The sequence below is a fragment of the Mesoplodon mirus genome, assembly GCF_964341445.2.
Source record: "Mesoplodon mirus genome assembly, chromosome: 18".
NCBI lineage: Eukaryota > Metazoa > Chordata > Mammalia > Artiodactyla > Ziphiidae > Mesoplodon > Mesoplodon mirus.
Window position 1 is genome coordinate 8,222,825 of NC_138994.1, and position 26,311 is coordinate 8,249,135.

General features: G+C 44.1%; 2 protein-coding genes and 1 pseudogene across 8 annotated transcripts in view; all 3 read right to left on the reverse strand.

Moving 5' to 3' along the window:
• The window catches only part of LOC309793141 (RAD52 motif-containing protein 1-like), a 38,421-nt gene extending 25,974 nt beyond the window's left edge, over window positions 1-12,447 (reverse strand). Inside the window, exons 1-7 of one of the 6 annotated variants that reach the window (XM_082603452.1) lie at window positions 12,320-12,447; window positions 11,537-11,716; window positions 7,955-8,077; window positions 7,407-7,575; window positions 6,345-6,443; window positions 4,606-4,691; window positions 470-550 (exon numbers count right to left, since the gene is read on the reverse strand). In XM_082603452.1, the coding sequence (XP_082459578.1) occupies window positions 470-550; window positions 4,606-4,691; window positions 6,345-6,443; window positions 7,407-7,575; window positions 7,955-8,077; window positions 11,537-11,716; window positions 12,320-12,415 (834 nt within the window). In that variant the 5' untranslated portion in view covers window positions 12,416-12,447. Of the gene's footprint in view, window positions 1-469; window positions 551-974; window positions 1,113-2,460; window positions 2,925-4,411; window positions 4,692-6,344; window positions 6,444-7,406; window positions 7,576-7,954; window positions 8,078-11,536; window positions 11,717-12,319 lie in introns of those variants that run through there. The other 5 variants (XM_082603453.1, XM_082603451.1, XM_082603454.1 and 2 more) reach the window with 5 other exon arrangements.
• A 1,194-nt stretch (window positions 12,448-13,641) lies between these two features.
• On the reverse strand, window positions 13,642-17,161 carry LYZL6 (lysozyme like 6; the record flags this gene model as incomplete). The annotated part of the gene is made up of 4 exons (XM_082604581.1): window positions 13,642-13,711; window positions 14,682-14,760; window positions 15,668-15,826; window positions 17,023-17,161. The coding sequence occupies 4 exons, from the start codon at window positions 17,159-17,161 to the stop codon at window positions 13,642-13,644; spliced, it is 447 nt and encodes a 148-aa protein (XP_082460707.1).
• Window positions 17,162-25,587: 8,426 nt separating this feature from the next.
• On the reverse strand, window positions 25,588-25,941 carry LOC309793321 (NADH dehydrogenase [ubiquinone] 1 beta subcomplex subunit 1-like; annotated as a pseudogene). Its single transcript has one exon. The product of its transcript is annotated as an NADH dehydrogenase [ubiquinone] 1 beta subcomplex subunit 1-like (transcript).
• Between the last annotated feature and the right edge of the window lie 370 nt (window positions 25,942-26,311).

The window sequence follows — 26,311 nt, forward strand, 5'->3', positions numbered from 1 at the left end:
AGCTAATAATGGCTGGGGAAGCACCCACACCTTTTGCTCCCTGAAGCATACCCTGCTAAACTTAGTTCTCTGCAGCTTTGTGTTGCATACATTTTAAGCAGTTAGGAACTTTGCACATGAGCAGGAATCAAAGTGAAATTCAAAAGTGGAACTTCCTGGACCCTTCGCATATTGGAGAGGCATCAGTGGGATTCCATGACAATGCTAATCTGAGTGTTTTTGTTTGGTGCCTTTTATTGCCCGTGCCAAAGATCAGTGCTATGGAAAGCAGAGCCTTTCATATATATGAGTTAAACAAGTCTCTTGGCCTCTTTGTACCTTAGTTTCCTCATTTGAAAAAAAAAGAAATGGCTCTCAAGACATACTTTCAAGAATTCATACTGGGCTTACTTACACCCAGCTAACCAATAACTGCATGATTGTTTTTACACATGGTTTTTTACATGTATTCATCTTCCATTTCACTTACAACTTGTGTAAAAACTGCATTCCATGCCAGGCCTGAAACGTTCCAAAGCTCAGTTCTGTGAGTAAATTGCAACCAAGATTTCTACAAAAAAACACAAGCAAAAGAATTAGAAAAATAGATATTCTTTCAGAACACTTATCCTTTGGCAATAATTCTAATTTATATATGATGAAACATAACATCACTACTCCCTCCATACACTAAAGAAATCTCACTGTGGGAGATATTATGATTTATACTTTCATGATTATATATGTGGTGCATTAGATACAAAATACTAAATGCTCATTAAATACTTGTGTTAAGTGATCTTTATTTCTCTAGATAGGCAGCACTATTGACATTTTAGGCTGGATAATTCTTTGCTGTGGGAGGCTCTCCTGTACACTGTTGGATGTTTAGTAGCACCTCTGGCCTCTGTCCACTAGATGCCAGTAGCATATACAGTTCTGACAAGCAAAAATGTCTCCAGACACTACCAAATGTCACCTGCGTGCAAAATCACCCTGGTTGAGAACCACTGCTCTTGATACTGGGTGATGTTGGATGCTCAGCATGATCCTGCTCTGTGCTGGAACTGTCACCTCGGGATACAATGGAGACTGAGCTACAACTTCCTTAATGAGCTCTGGAGGCTGAGATGGGGTCTCCTGCTGGACTGGAGAAGGTTCAACCTCTTTAGTGACCTGTGGATTTATGGGAAGTGCCAGAGCCAGAGGTTTAACAGTGACATTGTACAAGTGTGACTGCTGAGCTTCATTTACCCCATGATGTGCTACTGGTCAAACTACAACCTCCTTAAGTGTCTCCAAAGGCCAGGCGAGGGCCTCCTGAGGACTTGAAGTTTCCAGTTCCTCAGGGGCCTCTGAAGGCTGAGATGGAGCCTCCTGCTGAAGTGGAGGTGGTTCTACCACTTCAGTGGGCTCTGGATGCTGAGCCTGGGCCTCTGCCTGGGGTGAAAAAGATTCAACCTTCTCAGGGATCTGTGGATGCTGAGCAGGGACCTCCTGCTGGGGTAAAGATTCAGCCTCCTCAGTGAGCTCTGGATGACGAGTTTGGGCCTCCTGCTGGGATGGAGAAATTTCAGCTTCCTCGGGGGGCTCTGGAGGTTCATCTGGGCTCCCCAAAAAATCCCTAGGTAGGCTCTCCTCAGGATAAAAGGCATCAATACTGGGATCTAAATAATCACCCTGCAACTATTGTTCTAGACCCTGAGTGTTTTTTTCAAATTGGCCTGTAGTTCCAACAACTTTGGCAAGCCGTTGATGCTGAACTAGATCTTCCTTCAGGTTTGGGGGTGAAACAATAAACTTCATTGGTTTTGAGCTGTTACTACCTAGAGGTGGAACAATTATTTCAAATGATTGGTGACCTTCAGCCTGATCTAGACCTATGTGTTTAGTCTTACTTTTGTGTCGAGAAGGCAGAACCAAAGGCTGATTCTGATCCCAGTCTAGCACTGGAACCGCCTCTGAGATCTTTTCATGCTGGGTTTGCTTGTTATTCAGATCCTGATGTGGAACAGCAAACTGATCTGGCCCTATAGGCAGCTCTCCAACGGAATCCGTGTCCGGGTATGGAGCCTCAGTCTCAGTCACCTCCTGATGAGGCGGGGCCAACATCTGGACTGGAGACGAGGACGTCAAGTGATTAAAGCCCCCGGCTTCTGCCAGGGGTGTAAGGGCATGGGGCAATTTGGGAGGGGGGTCTGAGGCGTATGAAGACCAAGCCTCAGTCAGCCGCGGGGGGTTGGGGGTCACCTGGACAGGGCCCAGGGCCCACTCCGGAGGCTGAACTGCCTGGACTAGAAGCCACAGTCGTTGCCACGTGAGGAGGAGCCGTGGGGCGCAGCAGCGACACAGAGGCACAGCCAGGACATAACATGCGGCGGCTCCCACGCGCAGCGACCCAGGCCAGTGAGGAGCCGGAGCCACATCCTCCTTCAGAGCCGAACCGGAACCATTATGCCAGCGCCGCGCCGCGACGGCTCACCGTTAGCAACCGCGCGCCCCTCCCCCGCCTAACGTCCCACCCGTTATTAATGACATCTTTAGTTACGCCACCTTTATTAGGCTCGTGCGGAGATCCAATGAGGGCCACCAGAGTGGGCCTTTTTCCCAGAGTCCCCAGGGCGCAAGCCATCTTTACCCTTGCAAAGGCGACAATTACCTCCTGCCGGGCCCTCTTCCCAACCCCGCCCCGCCCTCCCTGGCCCTAAACAATGAGGCGGGATTTGGGCTGCAGACCCGAGTGGCCCCAAACTCCAGCAGCCCAGGGGTGGAGGGGGGTTGGGAAGGATGCAGAGCTTCCCGAGGAAACCACAGGACGTGGCATTCTGGGAAATTCAAAAGTGCTAGTCCAGTTCTGGCAATCTGAACTCTTCCTCCTCGAAGCTGAAGTCTGAGAGACATTCTTCCTCCCTTTGGCCACACGGCTGACAAGAAAAGTAGCTGACCTGCAAAATGAGCACCAGTCAGGGTGGCGGGAGGGGAACACACCTTACAATTATTCTAAAATGTTGCCATTTCCTCCAAACTCTCAGTATTCACGTCTCATTATTCATTCACCACTCTGTTACTAGGGGTTACCACGGAATCAGTGATGACTCCAGAACTTCTGTAGGAGGGGATGGGGGCAGGTGAGCAATTCATTCTGGGAAAGAGTCTAAAACCAAGTGAATGGCCCTTTACATTAGCATGGGAAAACTTCCCCCATCCCACCTTGTCTCAATAGAGCCATTAATCTAGAAAAAACCACAGTGTCACTTTTCAGAGGTCTACCCTGTGTGCAGACATGGAGAAGACACTTAGAATGTTAAAGTCAGCATGTTAAGTAATTTTCTTGAAATACTGTAACTAGCACCCAGTTTACTTTTTTCACAGTCCTTTTCATAATCTGTTTAATTTTAGTTCTTTTTAATTGTCTGGTACACCTTTAACACCTAAACTCCAAGAGAGAAGGAGCTTCATCTTATTTCCAGGGCCTAGCACATAATGGTTTCTAAATGGAACTGATTCCAAGATTGGCCTCATTTAGGAATGGATCTGTTGTTATAATCAGGTTTCTGAAATCTTTACTATCAATATGGAATCCTTTCCTCTCACATTTCACAGGAAGCTAGACTTCTTTTTTTTTTTTTTTTTTTTGCGGTACACGGGCCTCTCACTGCTGTGGCCTCTCCCGTTGTGGGACACAGGCTCCGGACGCGCAGGCTCAGCGGCCATGGCTCACGGGCCCAGCTGCTCCGCGGCATGTGGGATCTTCCCGGACCGGGGCATGAACCCGTGTCCCCTGCATCGGCAGGCGGACTCTCAACCACTGCGCCACCAGGGAAGCCCAGGAAGCTAGACTTCTTAAAGCCCAAACATGGATATGTTTGAAGTTTCCTTGACTGATTTAAATTGAATTAAAATAATTATTTTGTACAGGAAAAACTTCCAAAATTTTTACATTTTTCAGAACATAACCACCTTTTCTTTCTCTACTTTCTTCCCTTCAAAACAAACTTTGCAACATTGGGGTGAGTTAAATAATCAGAAATCTAGCCCCAAAATAAGCTCTCAATGACATGAAACACATTTTTTGCTCCTTTTTAATAAAAATCCTATATGCAGTACATTAGTGTTTTCTTTTAGAAATTACGTTGACAACTTAATCCCTAATTCGAGGCATCCATATAATTGGTTTACAGAAAGGTTCTTCGGCAAAATATTTAACACAAGATATATATGAGACGCTGAGATCTGGGTAATATACCTTACTTGAAAGGCATGAATAGTTTTAAAACACTGTAGCATAATCACACTTAAGGCCATAGTTACTTTGTTCCCAAATCCCTGCAATTCTATTTGAGGGGAGTTCTAAAAGGCCTGTGTCTTCTCCTGTGTCCACAACTGCAGACGTACACTGATGGCCCTCAATCCTGCTCTCCAAACTTCAAATAAGGGGCCAGAGACAAGGCTCGGGACTGGGAAAAGCCCTAGAAATTCCCTGCCTCAAAAGCAGTTTCAGAGTTTCACATTTTCCTAAGGAAGACAGAGCTGAGTAGACATGCCAAGGTCTTCCAAATCCTGCTGGTTGTTTTGAATTATGGCTACACTGGCTGTGTACCCCCTTGAGTTTTTATCTCCACATACTTGAATTAAATCCTGTAGTTCCTCTTCGATTCTAGCATCTGTGACCTCTTCACAGGGTCTATATGCCACAGCTATTTTACCACTTTCTGAAATAAAGTTAACAAGGATCAATTCAGAAGTTTTCTTGTTCTAAAACTTCCTGTATACAATGGTAGCACCCAATAATTAGACATTCTTTTGATTTCTAAAAGCAGAAAATAAGAGCATTTTCCTAGGAGTTCCCTCATCTGACAGTTTTTATCATAATTATTTGTGAAAAAAATATATAAGAAGTATCAACTTTGGTTCAAAAACCTTTATGATCTTAGAAATAAGAACTAAGGAATAATGACATAGCAATTAAAAGCCGTGGAAACAAAAATGTTCAATCACAATACAATGAAATAGGAAGGTGTTAGGTGGGGGTCAAAATGAGTTCAAACCTGGATAGATACCACTGGACTATAATAGATACTTCATATTAGAAGCAAGGCAAGTGCCTACTCCTTGGGACCAAAATTCTACCAGATAGGATGAACAAAGCTTTGGAGACAGAGAGAGAGAGGGAGAGCGTTTGAACACTCTACTGGCAGAAACTGGCCCATGTACCTCTTGGACAATACAGCTTTCCTCAAGGCAAGCTAGAGCCACCAGGCTTTTTGGTCTAAGGAGTTTGGAGTACATATAAGGAATACCTTGGCATATTAGGGACAAACAACCCAGACATTTAGTTTGGTTCTTAAAGGTTGTTACCCAGAGTTGACAGCTGATGGAGATTCTGCTTGATGACCAGGGAAGTCAAACTTCACTGGAAGGACTGCCCAGGTGGGAAGGCCAAGACCAATCCAGGGTCAACGCTTACAAGCAAATAAAGTCTCTGACAACTTAGCTAGGATTTCTCAGTCTCTAAGCCTGCAGGGCTGTGAAGCAGGGGAGCAATTCTGTTCCGGGAATCTACTAGTCATAAAGTTTCCTTTGGGCACAGCCTGTGACATTCTCACCGCTGTATAACTCGATAGGGAACACAATCAACGCTATTCAATAGCATGACCACTTTCAAGGCTCACAAAAACGTAGCCGATTATTATATAAGAATCATATTCACCGAATATATCAGAAATGAAAACTGAAATTGAATTAATTCCAAAAACATAATCTAATAAACTCTTCAACAAGAAAACAACAATGATAATAATAATAGTCAATATATTTTGTCTGCTTATGCCTGCTTTCAGGCATAGTTTTAAGTTTTTTACATTCATCATCTCATTTACTCTTACAGTATCCACCATTAGGTGGTAAGCTGAATTACTAACCCTATTTGCAGATAAAGAAATTGCAGCTTAGCGATATTAAATACCTTCAAATGTCTCTGGCTAGAAAAGCCTAAAATTGCAACAACAACAAAAAAAAAATCTAAGAGACAAAGTTAGGACTCAAACACAGGTGCCCAAGGCTTATAATCACTACACTATTCTGTATGATAAGCAAGCAACTGAGGAAGAACTGGATCAAACACTTTCTGTATGAACTGAGGCAAGTCATTCTACATCTAAACACTGGGGACAATAATATTTGCTGTCGTTTTTCTCATAAATGCCACAAAGAACAAGTTGAAGACTGCTGCTGTGAAAGCATCTGGTGAATGAAAGAATATGTAATGTTTTACATAACCATTATTTTCATCCAATTAACTTTTCAAATAAGTTTATTTGCTCACTGAAACTGAAGTACTTCAAGGACAATCAAAAAGGTCTTACCTAAAACCACAATCAGCAGTTTCTGGAATGCATCTGTCATAGCCTTCTGAATAGCAAGCTTCTGGGTTACCTTCCTTTTCATAAGGAATGATAATGACCCTAAATCCAACCAAAACAGATGAATTTAAAATGCCTGTCTGAATAACTGATTTCTAGGTTATGTGTTTAAAACTACAAATGCATCTGTGATTCTTAGATCATTATCTTAGTGATTAAGGGCAGGCACAACACTGGGGTACGGGTGAATGTCTCTGTTGTAGGTATACCCTGGCATGGCACATTTTTACTGCTCAGATCTATTCTGGAAGTTCCTAAAATACTCGATGGGAAATGCAAACCAAGAACGTGGCACAAATCTCATATTACTCACAGATTTCAAGTGGACAAGCTGAGGCTACACTGCTACAGACCCTGCTCTCCTGTGTGTAAAGGGCTGGATTCATACAGTGAGATAGATTTGGTGGTAGTGCAGATGACCTGGCCTCTCCTGAACCGTCACCCACTCAGGTGGATGGTGGAACCTCCTCCACTCCATTCGCTAACAGCCCTGCCTCTGACTTAAAACCCTAAGCCCAAGTGCCATGGATTCTAGGAAAAAACTCAGTACCAGTTGGAATCCCCTTCCTAGGGATTTACATTTACTTTTTCCGCTCAGGCCCTTCTATAGGAGGCAAAGGACTGAACATTTACACAAGAGTTTATTTCAATCTTTAGACAATGATTTTGTTGGGATAACTGAAGGCCAGAAGACATCTGTATTTGAAGGACTATTTTAGCACAAAACAAATTATTAACCAAAAAAAAAAAAAAAACCAACTAACTCATTTTCCCTCCTCCTAAGCTTCTTGGCAGGCGGTCAGTTCTAAAATTCTAAAGTTTAAGGTGCTGTCAGGTATTGCCTAAGATAAAAACCTATATTGTCAGGCAGAAAAATTCTGCCCAAGGCTTTAGTGGCTTAGAAAAGGTGATGATGTATCTGAAAAGTTGAGTTTCAGAAAGAAAGGAAAAAAGAGAAATCCCACTCCCTTACCTCCCCACACACACACATACTGGAAAACAGACCTTCCTCCAACTTATCCAAAGGTTCCTCAGCCATGCCAACTCCGGGACTCCTGCACTCGTGGGAGGGCAACACCACCTCTAAAGCACAGAAGAACTTCAGGCTTTGCTTCTGAAGTGGTGTCACAATATCTTCATTTTCCCTTTCTTCAAGGTTAGAAAGATCCTGAAGCTGTTAGGATTTTGAATTAAAGGCTAGACTTCAAAAATATCCTGTTGTTAGAAATAAAAACTGAACTCCAGCAATCCCAGGTAATAGTTTAGGTATGCAATAGCTTCAAAATCAAGTGAGACTTGCAAATGAATGACTAGATATGGACAACTATTTTTTATTATATACCATACAAACACTGGAGAAAATTACGGACACCGCCATCCAAGTCATTGAGATTATCACTAATTCTAGGTGGCAGGCCAATGCTCAGATATTTCCATGTGGAAGCCTCCTCTCACATCTCCTCCCCATAGCCTTGTTCTATTCTCCTCTCTAAAGTCTAGGAGTTCAACATTGAAAGAAGTCTGGTTAGTCAAAGAAAATCTACAGAGTTTACCTTGATGATCCTTTTTGACCACCCATTGAAACCAAAGTAGTAATTTGCCAATTCCTGGCATCTGGAGCTGTTTAGGGCCAGCGTATTATGTTGAACCGCCTTATGTCTGGTGCCGAGACGAACCTAAAGACATAAAAGACCTAAAAATATCACAACCCTACATAGAGACTTATTTTGGATATACCTGAGATTTATCAATACCAATTTCATAGAGTGGTTGTGAAGATTAAGGAGGCCATTTTAAGCAATGAGTTCACAGTCAGCCCTAAATAAATGTTATTTATTATTTTTAAGTCAGTACTTTTCTGCATCATTTCCAGGACCCCTGATTAACCGGAAGGTTCCCTGACCTCTGGTGGTGAAAGTGATGATGAAAGCAACCAAGGAAGCGCAGCAGAAGCCTATTATGGGGCTGGGGGTAAGCAAAGGAAGTGAACTGTTTTACTCATCTCATCCTGTAGCCCCTGCTTGAGAATATGACCTGAAGAGGAGATAAGATGGACCTGCCACTGAATCAGGACCTTAATCTGTAGCGCCCCCTCCCCAAGTTACTAACCCCTGTTAGAAGAGGGAATACATATACCTCTATAAATGTAAATAAAACAACCAAAAGAATTAGAGGTTTGGGCTTCCCTGGTGGCGCAGTGGTTGAGAATCTGCCTGCTAATGCAGGGGATACGGGTTCGAGCCCTGGCCTGGGAGGATCCCACATGCCGCGGAGCAACTAACCCCGTGCGCCACAACTACTGAGCCTGCGCGTCTGGAGCCTGTGCTCCGCAACAAGAGAGGCCGCGATAGTGAGAGGCCCGTGCACCACGATGAAGAGTGGCCCCCGCTTGCCACAACTAGAGGAAGCCCTCGCACAGAAACGAAGACCCAACACAGCAAAAATAAAAATAAATTAATAAACTCCTACCTCCAACATCTTCTTAAAAAAAAAAAGAATTCAAGGTTTATCTGCATTAACAAGCTTCTTTGAGAGTGCAAATATTTCCAGTCTTAACTCTCTAAATAACTTACATATTACTGTGGATTTTTTACATCACTAGTTCTTTCTTATATGTCTATTTCCACTTTGAACAGGGTGTAGTATATAAATATAGTCATAAAAATTCAAATAATACAAATAAAGTCAAAGCATTGTTAATTCTTTATTGATTTGTTTGTGCATCTTCCTCTGTCACTAGTTTATCAGCTCCTTAAGTGCTTGAAGGAACCATATATTATTATTTCCTTGTTACCAGAAACCAGCATAGATCTTGGCATATAATAGAGGAGAGATGGTCTGTTGACTGAGTGAATGAAGGAGTACATAAGAAAATGAAATTACTTTCTCCAACTGAAGCTGCCTGCTGGGAAGGAGAAATGAAGACTAATTTTTAAATGTTGAGTGTCGCATGGGAGGCTAGGCCCTGTACGGTGAGTCATAATGGAGCTGTCCTGGACAATAAGGAAGCTTCAGAAGGGCTCTGAGCCCCTGGGTAGTAGAGACAGGTGACATCTGGGATAACCTTGCCACATTTCTTGCTGGCAAACATTTCCCTTCGTGCTACTGAGAAAAACTCAGATACATTAGGCCTTTCCTTCATTTTATTTTAAGATGTTATTCTCTTTTCTGTATTTATAAAAAATACAGGGGAAAAAAGATAAGAAGTATGTATACCTGCCAATGAATAAAAGAACACATAATTGGAAATTCCCTGCTGACGCAGTGGTTAAGACTCCGTGCTCCCAATGCAGGGGGCCTGGGTTCGATCCCTGGTCAGGGAACTAGGTCTCACATGCATGCTGCAACTAAGAGTTTGCACGCCACAGTTAAGGAGCCTGCGAGCCACAACTAAAGGAGCCTGCCTGCTGCAACTGGGGAGCCCACATGCTGCAACTGGGGAGCCCTTGAGCCACAACTAAGGAGCCCGCCTGCTGCAACTAAGTCCCGGTGCAACCAAATAAATAAATAATTTAAAATTTAAAAGAACGCATAATTAAAGTAGGTAACAATTTCGGGGGTGTGGGTAGTAAACTAAGGCTCTGCATGAAATAAAGAAATCTAATACGAATGCCCTTTCCTCTCAACTCTATAGTGACTTGTAGAACATTTTCTTCATTACTCTATCAGTGACGGGCTTTATGCTGTGAAAATCTCAGAACCTAAACTTACGGAATGGTCTTATTGTCCAATATAAGAAAAGAACTCGTTACTCACAACTGATACCAAGTAACTGTTTCATAATCTTTCCAGGACCATCTGTAATATCTGAGTGGTTATGTGAAATGGTCACAGGGTCTGCAAATTAAAGAATGTCTGACACAAAATCATTTCAACCCCAGGGAGTACAGCCAGGATTGAAGAGGGTGTTAAACAGGGTACAGAAGTGGGAGGTAGTGTACCTGGAGTCACATCTGAGGAGAGTTCTCAGATTCAATAAAGGCGAAATCAGTGAGTAAAGAAATATGGGTGAGAAGAGGCAGCAAGGTCAGTAGGAAGTAGCCAGAGCAAGAAGCCAATCAGAGAAGACACACAATTATAAAGTGAAAGGTCTGGGAACTCTAAGCCTCACTCACTTATTCAGAGGAATTGAAAAGGTCCTTGAAAAAGGAATGGTGGCTCAATGGAGGCACATAATGAAATGTTAATTCTGGGGAAGTAAAATTGGATGGCATGTTAATATGGAATAAGGTTTCTACAATGCATTAAAGAATATTTTAACCATTTTCTGGAATCTGAAGGGAGTTCTGAATAGGCAGTTTGAGAGTGATGATGATGATGAAGCCTCCTTTATGTTACATCTGACAAAAGTTTGGCAAGCTCGGGACTTCCCTGGTGGCACAGTGGTTAAGAGTCCGCCTGCCAATGCAGGGGGCACGGGTTCGATCCCTGGTCCTGGAAGATCCCACATGCCGCAGAGCAACTAAGCCCGTGAGCCACAACTACTGAAGCCCACGTGCCTAGAACCCGTGCTCTGCAACAAGAAAAGCCATCGCGATGAGAAGCCCACGCACCGCAACGAAGAGCAACCCCCACTCGCCGCAACTAGAGAAATCCGGCGCGCAGCAATAAGACTCAACGCAGCCAAAAATTAATTAAGTAATTAATTAATTAATTTTAAAAATCTGTCAACCTCACACATTTAAAATCCACATAAAAGTAAATATAAGGAAGACTCTTGTGAAGATTTCTTAAATTAAGGGGCAGCATAAAATGACATGGGGTTTAACATCAGTTAAGTTTGGGTTTGGCCTCTAGTTTCCACATTTACTGCCATGAACCTTAAGTAAGTCACTTAACCATCCTGAGTTCGAGTTTCTTCATCTAAAAAAAAGAAAGAAAGAACTGGGGGACTGAGGGATCCGTGGAGCAGTGCATCTGAGAGCATTCTGTACACCACAGTGCTGTACAAACGCTGGCCTTTTTTTTTTTTTTCCCCTGGGATCTTAGTTCCCAGACCAGGGATTGAACCAGGCCCTCAGCAGTGAAAGTGCAGAGTCCTAACCACTGGACCGCCAGGGAATTCCCGATGGCCTATTAGTTTTAAATTCAGCACTTCATCCCAGTAGAGCAAGGAATTCCACATTTGGACCCACCTTCACTGGAGATGTCTGAAAAAGCTGCTTCTGGTCGCATGCCTTCTGGGCCCTGTGGGCATCCCTTGCTGAATAAAACTTGATGATGGCATAGAACCCAGGACCGGCCACTGCTGCGTTTGGGAAGACTCGGACCGAATACAGAAGGCCAAACTGGGAGAAGACTGTGAACAGAGAATGCTGTAGGGTGGTCCCATGCTAAGTAAGTGCAGGAAATTTCACGCCCAGGAAACCAAACCGCCCATTCCCTTATATTCCCCCAGCCCTTCGCCACAGGCAACTGTGGTGAGCCTGCAACTCCAAACACTTCTCATTTCATGAACAAGGTTCCCTCTGAAATCCTAAGCTTCGAAAAGCATTAGGAGGCAATGCCGTCTGTTGGGAACTATTTCTCAAAAATCTGTGGGGGCGGGCTTCCCAGGTGGCACAGTGGTTGGGAGTCCGCCTGCCGTTGCAGGGGACGCGGGTTCGTGCCCCGCTCCGGGAAGATCCCACATGCCGCGGAGCGGCTGGGCCCGTGGGCCGTGGCCGCTGGGCCTGCGCGTCCGGAGCCTGTGCTCCGCAGCGGGAGAGGCCACAGTGGTGAGAGGCCCGCGTACCGCAAAAAAAAAAAAAAAAAAAAATCTGTGGGGCGAGCTGACTGCTCAGGTCGGCTCTAGAACTAAGATTCCTCTCAGCGGATACCACAGGCAGATGAGGTGCTGCAGCAGTGCCCCGGGGCGCCCAGTTACTGGGGAGCGGGGCGGCTTCCTCCACCCCTCCCTCCGCCCCGGCTCGGCTTACCTGCAAGGCCTCGGCCGTGGGTCCAGAGCTCAGCTCCCACACCAGCAAGGTTTTGTCACCCCCGATGGGAACCGCAAAAGGTACCAACTCCACCATCCTACCGTCACCGCGCGTGCGCGGCTCGGGACTCAAGCGGACTGCGCCTGCGCACGCGCGCCCGCGCTTTTTTAAAAAGGGAGCCTGAGGGGCGGAGCCAGCTCGGTGGGAGTGGAACGGGGGCGGTGCTTGGACCTCTCCCTCGCCCCTCCCACTCCGGGCTTGTCTCTGCCTCTAGCTCCCTTTCTGCAACCCCCGCGCCCAGAAGTTTTGGAGTTTAGCGTTTCTATTCAAGTGTATTTTTAGCGTAGAGTCCAAAGTGTGAGTTTCCAGGATCGAATGGTGCGGACATCTTTATAGCAGCTGGCTTCATCTTCAAACTCCCAGAGAAGACTAGAGTACTAAGTAGTTAGCGCTAACTATCCACTGAACTTTAAAATTTTAGATTTCCCGACTCTGTGTGAGAAATGACCACCAAAGATGCAATCCTTCGACTTGAGTGTTTTCATGAGTCTTAAATATGCAAATCAAGGTATAACTCATTAAAGCCATCAACAGTCTAGTATGAAATTCTTAAAAAGCTGGTTTATAGCCCATTTTCCTAGAGTACCCCCAAATCACAGAGCACATTTCTCCATCCCCACCACGACTTTCTCCACCTCAATATATCAGACCCTTAGCCCCACCCATTACCTACTTCTGAGCTCTTTTACTTCAAAAATTGTTGACTTTGGAGGAATTACTGGGATCTTAATATTGTTTCAAACTAATAACTATAGATTTATTATCCATATCATTATCCATTCCATTCATTGTATGTATCCATTTATTCATTGTATCCATTATCTGTGTATGGAGAAGATCCATAATCTTCTCCAGATAGATTATGAACACCTCATGAACAATATTTACAGATTTATCATCCTTTTTCTAGTACTTAGCACACTCATACTCTATTAGGTACTCAAATATACTTGGGATTAATCATGACTAAATTAACACATTCTTTGCACAAGGAATGCTTTAATAATTCCAAAAATATAGAAACTTCTTCATCATGGTCTTCTTGGTTTGCAAATGACAGTCAGGAACCAGGGACCTGGGCCTGGATAGGAACAAGGAGGAAGCCCTAGAAAACCATTTATTCTGGGGCTCTGGTCAGTTTTATTTGTAAATGGGAAAGGAAGAAAATAACATGAGGTGGAGGCAAGAGGAAGAAGAAATGAAGAATTCCCAAGTGAGGAGAGGAGTTCTGGAATGACTCCACCACAGGCCTGCTCCCTTTCTCATGCCAGGTGACATCCTGTCATCCAGTAGGAGAGTGGCCGGCCTGCACAGTGCAACCTCCATTTTACCCTGTGGAGAGAAAGAAGATTGGTTCTTTTTTTTTTTTAAGAATCAATTTTATTTATTTTTGGCTGCGTTGGGTCTTTGTTGCTGTGTGCGGGCTTTCTCTAGTTGTGGCTAGCGGGGACTACTCTTTGTTGTGGTGCACGGGCTTCTTATTGCGGTGGCTTCTCTTGTTGCGGAGCACGGGCTCCAGGCGCGTGGGCTCAGTAGTTGTGGCACATGGGCTTTGTTGCTCCACGGCATGTGGGATCTTCCCAGACCAGGGTTTGAACCCGTGTCCCCTGCATTAGCAGGTGGATTCTTAACCACGGAGCCACCAGGGAAGCCCAGCAACACTTTTTATAGAAAATGTTGCTGCCAGTTATGGAGAGAGGGCCCGTGGCAGCCATGTTTATGTTGCTTAATTTCTTCCATGCCTGTAGCTGAATGAATGGAGCTGGGACACAGGGTCTAAGCTGAACCCATCAGATCCTCCCTGCCAGGCACTTGGACTGGGACTGAGCCTAGCTAGTCTCTATGGTTGCTTAGGACATTAGCCCATAGATTCAGGGCAGACATAGTCTGTCTGGTGGACTGTAGAGCAGAGAAAGCTGGTTTGCTGAGGGAGTAGTGAAGCCAATGCACAAAGAGAAGCAGAAACCTGCAAAGGAAAGTTTCCAGCCCTGCTTCCACCCTCTTCCTGAGGCCCAGCTGCACCCCTCGTGTGGGCTCAGCAAGACACCTTGTCCTCTCAGAATAAATCTCCCCCAGCTAGCTCAAGTTGTTCTGTTCCTGCAACCAAAAGAGCTTTGTTTATTACGGTGTCAGAGGAAGAGCCAGATCCCAGGTCTTCTAAGTCGGAGTTCCAAGCCCTGCCACATCCCACATTTTTCTAGGCTGTAGAAAAGGTCAGGTCCTGGCCTACTGTCCCTTTCTCTGTCACTACGTCTTTCTTAAGGCTCTGCCCACTAACTTCGTCCCACCATGTCCTCCTCACCAGTTCTTCATCCCCTCTGTTCCGGACACAATCTTTTTCGCACAGTTGATGATTGGAAGAAGATTGGGGCTCAGCAGTTCTGAAAGGGAGAAAGAGAATACCCGTCAGAGCACAGGGGACAGTCCCGAAGACTGGCTCTCCCTGCAAGGCATGTGCCACCCAGTGGCTGAGAACTTCCGGACGAGGCAAGCCTTCCCCCTCAGAGGCCCGTTTGGACATCCGTACAATGGCCGCTGGAGGTTGGGGATGGTTGGGGGGTGGGGACAGGAGGGGCAGGAGGGCTGAGCTTTGAGCCTGTTTACTGCCATACTTCCTAATGGATGGTAGTTCACCCCAAGTGTGGAGGATTCTAGGGAAAGGAAATGCCAAAAGAGGCAGCACAGAGACGAAGGTAAAGTCCTGCCTAAGGAGGGAGGCTCTTCAAGTGAAGAGCCCAGGGCCATTAATCAGAGTACAAAGGAGGAGATGGGGGACAGAATCACGGACCTGTGGAGCCTCCTGGATTAGCCCTGAGGTGGGAGTTTGCACTTGGCCTTCGGTCAGACCATTAGCCAAAGGCAGCTCTACTTGGTGGTGAGAGCTGAGCCTTCAGGGCCACCAGTTTGGCCTTCAGCACTGGTTCTATGAGCCTCAGTTTGCTCACCAATAAAGTGGGGATCATACTAGTTTCTACTGCATGGCAAGTTGGATGAAATGAGCTATGTACGTAAAGTACTGAGTATATAATTCGCTCTCAATAAATGTTGGCTGCTGCACTGCTCTACGGCTACTGCCTGTGCAGAGCTTTTCTGGATCCTGCTAGCACACTGCAGAACCTCCTGTGGGCATTTAGGGACACGAGTCAACCCTCTGCTCAGTAAAGGGATTCCCTGATTCCTTGAACCAATCCTCTGGGGTTGTTTCCAGGCTGTGTGTGGGAAGGGAAGTCCCGTGAGTAGAGCCTGGTCATCTCTCTCACCTCTCCCGCCCTGGGGCCCTGGCCAGACCTTGACAGTCCACTTGGCAAATGTTTTCCGTGTGACTCTTGTAATCATTGCACCAGTGGTGGCTGTTGATCTGGAAGATGCCACAGTCAAAGCTGCCATCTGTATTGTCATTTACCTTTGTTATGTCGAAGTGGCCGTCCACGAAAGCCAGGCACAGCCCTTAGAACAGGGAGAAGAGGGTTTTTAGAGGGGGGCCAAGCTGAGGGACAAGGAAGACAGAGGAGAAAGGGAGACGAGGAATCAGAGGAAAGGAACAGGCTTCCCTGGTGGTTAAGACAACTAAGCCCGTGCGCCACAACTACTGAGCCTGCGCGCTAGAGCCAGCGAGCCACAACTACTGAAGCCCACGTGCTCTAGGGCCTGTGCTCCCTAGAGCCACCGCAAGAGAAGCCACCACAAAGAAAAGCCTGCTCACCTCAACGAAGAGTAGCCCCCACTCGCCGCAACTAGAGAAAGCCTGCGCGCAGCAACAAAGACCCAATGCAGCCATTGATTAATTAATTTTAAAAAAAGAAGAAAGGAACAAAGCCTAAGAGGCTAGATGGGGCTTGTGGGCCAGAAACACCCATTAGCTTCTCCTCTCATTCTTCAGTCCATCCACCCATCAGTACAACCACTCATCCATCCATCTGTTCATGCATGATTTCACCTACTGTGTGCCAGCAACTGTGCAAAACCCAGTGAGGGACATTTAGCTGGCTCAAATGCAGATGCTGCCTTCAAGGTGCCTATAGAATAAGAATGAAGATATGTACCTAAAAAACCCACAAAGCAAGATGAAAGGAGAGAGTGTTATAAGGCAGACGTGCCTTACAATTCTGGGCAGAGGGAGCTATCTCTACCATGGAGTAGGACGAAACCTTTGCACTGGCTGTTCCCTCCACCTGGAATGCTCTTCCGCCAGATGTTTGGGGGACTAGGTCCTTTATTCCATTCAGCACTGCTCAATGTCACCTCCTCAGAGAGGCCTTCCTTGACTTCCCCCTCTAGAACAGTGTCACCCGTCACTCCCCACTGCTTTATTCTTCTGCATAGCATTTATCACCACCAGGAAGCACTTCATATATTTGTGTGTTTCTTTCTTGCTGTCTCTTCCCCTAGAAGAGAACACTATGAGAGAAGGGGCTGTGTTGATATCTGTATCCCCAGAGCCTAAAATAGTTCCTGGGGCATAATAAGTGCTCAGTTAAGAATCGTTGAACAAATATCGAATGTTGGGAAAGGCTTCTCGGAGAGGGCTGCTTTTTGAACTTGACTTTGAAAAACAAATGAGAGAAAAAGAAAGATGGCCACGGAGGGCATGACCAGGAGAGGAGGAGAAAGGGGGTGTGGGGGTGTGAGGAAACGGCACTCACAGTCACTCAGGGAGTAGCCCTCAAAGCCATCCAAATCCTCCTGGTGCAGCACCTTGGCCAAGTCACATCGGTTGATGAGGCTGGCTTGATTCACAGCAACGAGACAGCTGACCAAGGAGATGAGTAGCAGGGTCGTCATCCTCAGAGGGGAGGAGACGCAGTGGAGGGTGAGCAGCTGAAGGCCTGCGGGTCCTCGGGTCTCCCAGGAGAGAGAGTCTTCTGGGGAATCTGGAGAGAGCCACCAAATGTCCTCGCTTACTCACTGCCCCCCTCCTGGCTGTTTCTCTTTCCTCTCATGTATTACTTTATAAATACTTTTTTTTTTTTTTGGTCTCCTGTTTTTTTTTTTTTTTTCCTAGTCTAAAATGAACGATGCTGGGGCATGTCAAATAGAAATGAAAGGCAGCTCAAAGGGGTACCCACTGGCCAAATCTGGAGCAGCATTTTTTGGGTAACAGCTTTACTGAGATATAATTCACAATATATAATTCACATACCATACACTTAATTCATTTAAAGTATACAATTCAATCATTTTTCACAGAACTGTGCACCTATTCCCACAGTCAACTTTAGAATATTTTCATCAACCCAAAAAGAAACCCCATATCCGTTAGCAGTCACTGTCCGTTCCACTTCCCTCCAGCCTCTGGCAACCAATAATCTACTTTCTATCTCTATAGATTTGCATATACTGAACATTTCATATAAATGAAGTCATACAATATCTGGCCTTTTGTGTTTGACTTCTTTCACGTAACATAATGTTTTCAAGGTTTCATCCATGTTGTAGCATGTACCAGGATTTCACGCCCTTTCACGGCTGAATAATATGCCATTGTATGGATATATCACAATATGGTTATGTATTCATCGGTTTGTGGACATTTGAGTTGTTTCTATTTTTTGGCTATTATGAAGAATGCTGCTATGAACATTCGTGTACAAGTTTTTGTGTGGACAAATGTTCCCATTCCTTTGGATACATACCAAAGAGTGGAATTGCTGGGTCACATGGTGACCTAAAGTTTAAACTTTTGAGGAATTGCTGGACTTCCAAAGCGGCTGTACCATTTTACATTCCCATCAGCAATGTATGGAGGTTCCAATTTCTCCACATCCTCACCAACAGAGTTATTAACTGTCTTTTTGATCAAAGCTGTCCTAATGGGTGTGAAGTGGTTTCACATTGAGATTTTGATTTACATTTGCCTCATGGCTAATAATGTTGATCATCTTTTCACATGCTCATTGGCTATTTGTGTAACTTTGGGAAAATGTCTTTTCAGAACCTCTGCCCATTTTTTTTCAGTTGGGTTGTTTGTCTTTTCATTATTTAGTTGTAAGTGCTCTTTATATATTCTGGGTATTAGAACCTTATCAGATACATGCTTTGCAAATATTTCCTCACATTCTGTGGGTTACCTTTCACTTTCTTTTCTTTTTAAATAAATTTATTTATTTATTTATTTTTGGCTGTGTTGGGTGTTTGTTGCTGCGCGTGGGCTTTCTCTAGTTGTGGCGAGTGGGGGCTACTCTTCGTTGCAGTGCGTGGGCTTCTCATTGCAGTGGCTTCTCTTGTTGCAGAGCACAGACTCTAGGCACGTGTGCTTCAGTAGTTGTGGCATGTGGGCTCAGTAGTTGTGGCATACAGGGTTAGTTTCTCTGTGGCATGCGGGATCTTCCCAGACCAGGGCTCAAGCCTGTGTCCCCTGCATTGGCAGGGAGATTCTTAACCACTGTGCCACCAGGGAAGTCCCACCTTTCACTTTCTTGATGGTGTTGTTTGAAACACAAAAGTTTTAAATTTTGATGAAGACTGATTTATGTATTTTTTTCTTTTGTTGCATATGTTTTTGGTATCATATATGTGAAACCAATGCATAATGGTTTCCAAGGTAATCTGGAACAATTTGACCATCAAAATAAATGATGATAGTGACAGATTATAACCCACTGAATGAGATAGAAGTCCATGAGTTCATAACAGTAATAGATAAATAGATACATAATGGGGATTAAAGGGGAACTCTTCTTGACAAGAAAATGCTGACTGATAAATGTGGAGGTAGTCATGAAGTTGGAAAATCACCATCATAAACTGGTTTGAGCAAGAAATAATCATCAGTAGATGCTAAATATGAGGGGGTGGGAAGCTTGGTGAAGAACTGAGTCTGTTCATGGTCTTAAAGTATCTCCCCTTGATTGCATGAGAAAAACAGTAACAATACAGTGGAGAAACCAGACAGTATTTTGACCTGGTAATCAAAATTAACACCACCAGTGAGGGACAGAGAGAGATTATGTGTCTCCAGATGTGATACCCTGAGAAGGACACACGTCACTTATGCAGCTCTGGCTAGAGATGCATAACCTGTAGCTAATCTTGAGGAAACATCAGACAAAGCCATATGGAGGGAAAATCTATAAAATAACTGGCCTACGTTCTTCAAAATGATCAATGCCATGAAAGCAAAGAATGAGGCTATTTCTATCACTGTGTGTGTGTGTGTGTGTGTATCTTTCCCATTAAACAAGGTGTATGTTCCTGAGGATTCCTCCATCCACTAGCTTCATGAGTCAGGCAGCTTCTTGGACAACATGGCTACCCTGATGCCTGTCTCCTCACGGATGTTTTATTTTGTCTCCTAAGACTCACTCCATTGCAGCCTGAGCTTGCGACCATTCTTTTGCCTCTCTCTTCCACCCTACAGTTGCCAGATTTAGCAAATAAAATTACAAGATGCCCTGTTACGTTAGAATTTCAGACAAACAACAAATAAGTTTTTAGTATAAGTGTGTCTCATGCAACCTTACTCTGCTCTGACTCAGTAGGGTCCTACAGAGACAGGTATCACTGAACCTCGGAAAGCAGGGAGCTCCTTCTCTGCCCATGAAGGCCCCTGTTGGGGTTCCCTGGGGAAAAAGTGGTTTGGACAGGTGCACCTCCAACCTCCCCTCCCGAGCTTACCGCTCTCCTATCCCTCTCTGACCCCAGGTCCCAGCCGGCCTAGGGCTTTCTGTGAGAATCTGTAGAACAAGTCGTTTGGGTAGGAGCCTCCTCTTCCTCATGGACTACCCTTTAGCCCCGCCCAGCTCACCGCTCTCCATATTCTAAAGAAGACGGGAGTGCTGAGCTACCCCCACCTTCTGGAACCCCAGCTCTGTGATGTCATCACCCTCCTGGAAATACTCTGGTCTTACATGCAAATTGGCTCAGTCTTGAGGCCAAACTTCAGGCAGAAATGGTAGATGGGCCTGGAGGGATTGGTGACAACTGTGGGATAGGGTAGAGAGGGCTGGTTGCTCTGTCTGTGCACCTCCCTTCCCTTCTGGGAAACTTTAAGGGAACTCCTTCCCCCATGGGGCTTTAGTGCCACAGTCACAGGGCCCTGCCCTCCAGGTGGCAGGGTGTGCCCGTGCCCCAACCAGTGTATCTTGAACTGAAATTAAGCAGAGCAGCTCAGCTTCTCCCAGGAAGACTTTGGGTGTGGGGCCAGAGGCGGACAGTTTAGAATCACGTGGATACGACCCATCCGAGAGAATAAGCCTCCTTGAACAGGGATCAGAGTCCAGACAGGATTCCAGCCCCAGGGTCCACCCTTCTGCGACCTAAACACCCTTTGCCCTTACTGCTACCCTATGATTCAATAAATGTCCTTTCTTGTGTAAACACATTTGAGTTGAGTTTCTGTCACTTACAACCAAAAGAGACCTGCAGGAGAGGAAGGATGGGGTTAACCATCCATGGAATGGTGACCTGACAACCTGTCACCTCCCCATGAAGGCCACACCTTAGTATCATTTGTCACCAAGGAAGTCTGGGAGACATTTCCACCAACTATAGCAAAAAGGAAGCAAGAGAAAATTCTGTTACTGATGTTCACGCCACCCTCTGAAACAGGGTGATAAGGTCTGACAGAAAGGAAGTAGGAAGAGCTTTCTAAGTGGGCAGTGATGCCCCATAACTTCTGGATTTGGACTTCCCTCCCCAGTGGGACAGCAGCGTATTGCATCTTGGGATGTGAAGCAAGCGGAGCTCTGGTGGAGGTTGAAATCTGGGAGGAGGGCATTCTCTGGGTACCACTTTATGAAGTATCGTTTGGGGCCAGAAATATGCAGGTGCCTCAGATGACCCAAACAATCATGTCTGTGTAGAATTAGAGCTCTGGGTAGGAGGAGAGGCTTCCATAGCCCAGGACCACATGCTGGAAATTGGGCCAGGGGAGGGTCTCCCTGCAGCTTAAAGTCTTAGAGGCGATGATGGCAGCACTCAAAGGGGGACCAGAGGGACCCTCCACCCCCACCCCCCAACTGTGACAGACATGAGCCCTGAATGGATTCCTACCCATTCAAGGAACTGGGACCCAACCTGGGACCCAACTTGGGACCCAAGAATAAATTCTGAATGTTGCAACCTGGGACAAAAAGACATGGAAGCCACAGATCATTGGTCTAAATAAATATTTACAAGTTATAAATCAAACTAACAAGCTGTTAACTGAAATATTTTCTATCTTCATATTCTGACAAACATTCTTTTAAAAGGATAAAATTTTTAAATGTGTATGAAGCTATGGTTTATATATGACTGAAAGTTAGCAAAATGTCAAAGATGAATGAATTTAATTTTTATTGCACATGTCTAGATGCTCTATTAATGGGCTGACAATGTTGGGATGAATAATAAACATATACATAATTCCTAAAGGATTATAAATATTCCATGGAATTTATTTTTCTTATCTCCCTTTCAATACAATCACTAATTATATTACTATTATCAAGATTTTTCAATATATTTAAGAATTAAAAACATAATTATATTCAAAGTACAAAATTTTAAATATATTTTCATCAAAAATATAAATTTATGTGAAAAATGTATTAATTTTCTGTTTTCCAAAAACTAGCTTTTTTAAAATATTGAAAGGTATCTAATAATTCAAAAGGCAAAATACAAATTAAAATGAATGAATATTAAATTTTAATATCAAAATTATTTATATAAATCCAAACACTTTATTTTACTCTTTGAAAGCTTAATTAAATTTTATTAAGTAACTTTTAATTTTAAAATTTAACTTAAATTTTATTTAAATTATAAATTAATTTAAAAACTTTTTTTAATTTAAAACTTTTTAAATGAAAATGTTAAAATTCATAAGTCTAGCACTCAATGTCCATCTTGTTGCTAATGTAAAGAATTAGTATCGGGGCTTCCCTGGTGGCGCAGTGGTTGAGAGTCCGCCTGCCGATGCAGGGAACACGGGTTCGTGCCCCGGTCCGGGAAGATCCCACACGCCGCGGAGCGGCTGGGTCCGTGAGCCATGGCCGCTGAGCCTGCGCATCCGGAGCCTGTGCTCCGCAACGGGAGAGGCCACAACAGTGAGAGGCCCGTGTACCGCAAAAAGAAAAAAAAAAAAAAAAGAATTAGTATCATGTTATGTCTGAAGTCTAAACATATATAAAAATTTAAGAGTAATATGTAATGTGATTTATGCAATATTACAAAAATTTCCTCAGCTTTTTACAACTGAGGCAGATACTGTACTAATTCCTCTGTACCTCCGGAACCATGAGTAGAAACGTGAAAATAAGAATTGTACACTCAGCGCTACTAGAAAATGATATTTCATTGTGTTCAAACCTATTGCGTTCAAGCTACCTGAGAGGAAAGCTCTGACAAGTTAGTCTTTTCTCTTTCCTAAGTTCTTTTCTGCTCAAAGCATCTCTGGACTCTGAAATTGTACCAAGCAGGAGTCATTAAGCTTTCATCAAACCTTTAGACGCAGTTGCATTTTTCCCCCATGAACATAGGGTAAGATGTAAAGAAGCATCTCCCCAGGGCCTAAACATTGTTAGTCAAGAGAGTGGATGTTTCGGGTTAAGTCGTGCTGTGGCAGTGCTGAGTGCCAGGTCCTGAGTAACAGAGGCATATCCTGCGGTTTAACTTAATTATCTTGTCTGCAGGTGCACTAAGCACAGGCCCAGCTAGGGGCTCCACTTGTCAGTTTTTTTTTTTTTTTTTTTTTTTTTTTTTTGGCTGTACGCGGGCCTCTCACTGTTGTGGCCTCCCCCATTGCGGAGCACAGGCTCCGGACGCACAGGCCCAGCGGCCATGGCTCACGGGCCCAGCCTCTCTGCGGCATGTGGGATCTTCCCAGACCGGGGCACGAACCCGTGTCCCCTGCATCGGCAGGCGGACTCTCAACCACTGCGCCACCAGGGAAGCCCCTCACTTGTCAGTTTTAATGGCAATACTGGAAAAGTATGCTCTGGCAATAAATTGCTATAGAAACCAGAGGAAAATTTAAGGAAGTGTCTGCTTTGAGCTTTCAATAAAATATGAGAAAACCCCCAAATGATACCACTGGCTGAAATGCAGAATACAAGGAACTAAACTCCAGTGACAGAAATGAAATCTGTATTGAAGGCAGAAAGAGCAGAATCCACATGGCAGAAGAGTCGATCAAGGCTGTAGTCACACACCTGGGAAGTTCTTCAAATGCAGAGCAGAAAGACGTGTGGAAAACAATGGGACAAAAAAAGGATGGATATGGATGATAAAGATTAGAGCCTTAAACTGGGACAAAGACACCAGAGCTGAAAAAAGGTGAGTTTGCAGATCTGACAGGTAACCTGTGTTCCAGGAAAAATACATGAAAAGACAGTCACTACTGAGACATATTCAAACCATATATTCATAAGACTGAATTTTTTACTTTACTTTTAGGCTTGTACTTTACCCCACAGAATATATACCTTCTCAAATACTTCAGGAATAGTGACGAAATTGATTATAAACTAGGCTACAAATAATACCATAATTTGTCCCCAGAGGAGGAATTACATAAGCTCCGTACTCTGGCTATAATTTAAAAACCTCAGTTTCTTATAACTTTAACAGAAACACACACACACACACACACACACACACACACACACACACACACATTTTCCCCTCTGAGTAATTATTGGGTCAAAGGCAAATTAAAGTCTGGAATAACAGGTTTGCAAAACAATGAAAATGACATTAATATATTAAGTGTCTGAAATTTATTTAGAAGTAAATTCATAATCTTAACTGCTTTCATTCAAATAAAACAAGCAAACTGAGCATTCAACTCAAGAAGTTAGAAAAAGTAGAAGAAAAACATTCCCAAGGAAAACAGAAGGAAGCAAAACATAAGAATGAAAGTGTAACGTATTTAATTGGCTTCAGGGGGAAATATTGGGTGATAAGTTAAAAACGAAGTTAAGAAACAAAGACTAGAGAACCTGAATATTATGTGTCCCACTATGGACTTTGGATCCTTCTCTGTAGCATTAGTGTTGTGTAAACTAAATTTTTCAAAGTTTCTGGAGTGAATTCCTTGCAAGGACCGGCCACTCGGAAGCCAAGGGTTACCAGCAAGCAACAGATTTCTTTAATAAAAACACAGTGGGTAGATTATCCAAGAAAATAAATACAACTGAAGGTTCTAAAGCCTTGATAGCCCAAAAGCATTGCCAAACACTTTCTCCCATAAAATCATATTTTGTCCCAAGGGGGGACCCCCAGCAGGACTGAGAAGTACCATTGCCTGCTGCTGGACCTGGGAGCATGGGGCAAGGAGGGAGACTTATGTCTCTGCTCAGGAAAGTGCAATGGAAGCTCCTAGATTGTGCTGTGAAATGCAAGATGAGTGAAATACACACCTGCCTTTGAAAAATCAAATATGGACCTTAGCAGGTCCATAAGTCTGAGTAATTAATAGACTGGAGAAATTCCATGGTGGTCCAGTCCAGACACACCATTCACATAGTTCAAAAAGAAGCATGCCACCCTGATGGTCAGCCCTTCGAGAAATGAATCTTTCCACTGAGCTAAAAATTGCCTGTGTCCACTTTCTCTGCTTAATCTCAGTCCCCACACGTCATCCACCCAGCTTCGGACCCTCTTGCATGGGGTGGCCAATTGCTGGCCTTTGGAGTCAAACCAAAACTTCTGGCAAAGAACTGGGCTCATATAACTGTATGTATAGGTAAAGCATGTGACTACAGCATTATATGTTTTAGTGTAATCATGCCTGAGCATCTTCATAGAACTTACCTATTATTTTATTACTTTCCCCAAGTTTCTCTTTTATATTATAGTTAAAGCATTATGCTGATTTTTAAATTTACCGTCATTATGAATGGATTAAACAAATCAATAAAAAGGAATGAATGACTGGTACACACAGCAACGTGGATAAATTTCAAAATAATTATGCTGAGTGAAAGAAGCCAGACCAAAAAAAGAGTATATACTGTATGAGTCCATTTATAGAAAACTCTAGAAAGTGTAAACTAATCTATAATGACAAAACAGGTCAGTAGTTTTTTGGGGGGATTAGGGAGTAGAAAGGGGCACAAGGAAACTTTGGGGGGTGATTGAGATGTTCACTATCTTGATGTGATGATGGCTTCATGAGAATTTACATAAACCAAAAATTAGCAAATTGTACACTATAAATGTCATTTATTATATGTCAGTACTTCAATAAAGTGCTTAAAATCTTTAAAAATTACTATCATTACACTATATATATATTTAAATAATGAATGTGTTTTTTATTTCTCTTATAATTTAAAAAATGTGAACATTCTGTAATTCAGCAGCAACTTTTACTTCCTGGTGACTTCTTCACTGGGTCTTAATTCCCTTTTATATAACAGATTCTTGTTCGGAAGGCAATTAGCTTTTCATCATTCTTTCTGTCTAGATAACAACCAACAACAAATCCCACAGGGACAAGTATATGTACCCAGTGGTCACGCACAGTCTGAAGTAAGTTCATCATGAATGCTGAAGCCTCGGAAGCAACAACGACACCACCCACAAAATATGTTTTGTGAAAAGGGAGTTATGGGTCTGTCATGGTTGAGGATCCCAGTATTAGGAAGATTCAGAAGTTGGGGCAAATTTTCTCCCACATGCCGGTTTTCAGGCCAACTCTCTGCGCAATTTATCCAGTGGCCACTAGAGGCCAGCAGAGGTCCAGGTACAGGAAGGCAGGGGCTGCGGGGATTCCAACACGTAAACGTATTCCCTCCTCTATGCTCGCCAGCCTGGGAACTGGGCATTAATATCCTAATTTATGCAGTGGTAGAGCCGGGATTTGGGTTGTGGTCTCTTTGGCTCCTGATTCCACTTTGTTGGTCCCTCAACATCGAGAGCCCTCCCTGTGCTACCATATGTCCTGTCTCCAGTGGGGCAGCAGCCAGAGCTCCGGGTCTGTCAACCACAGAAGTGACATGGAGT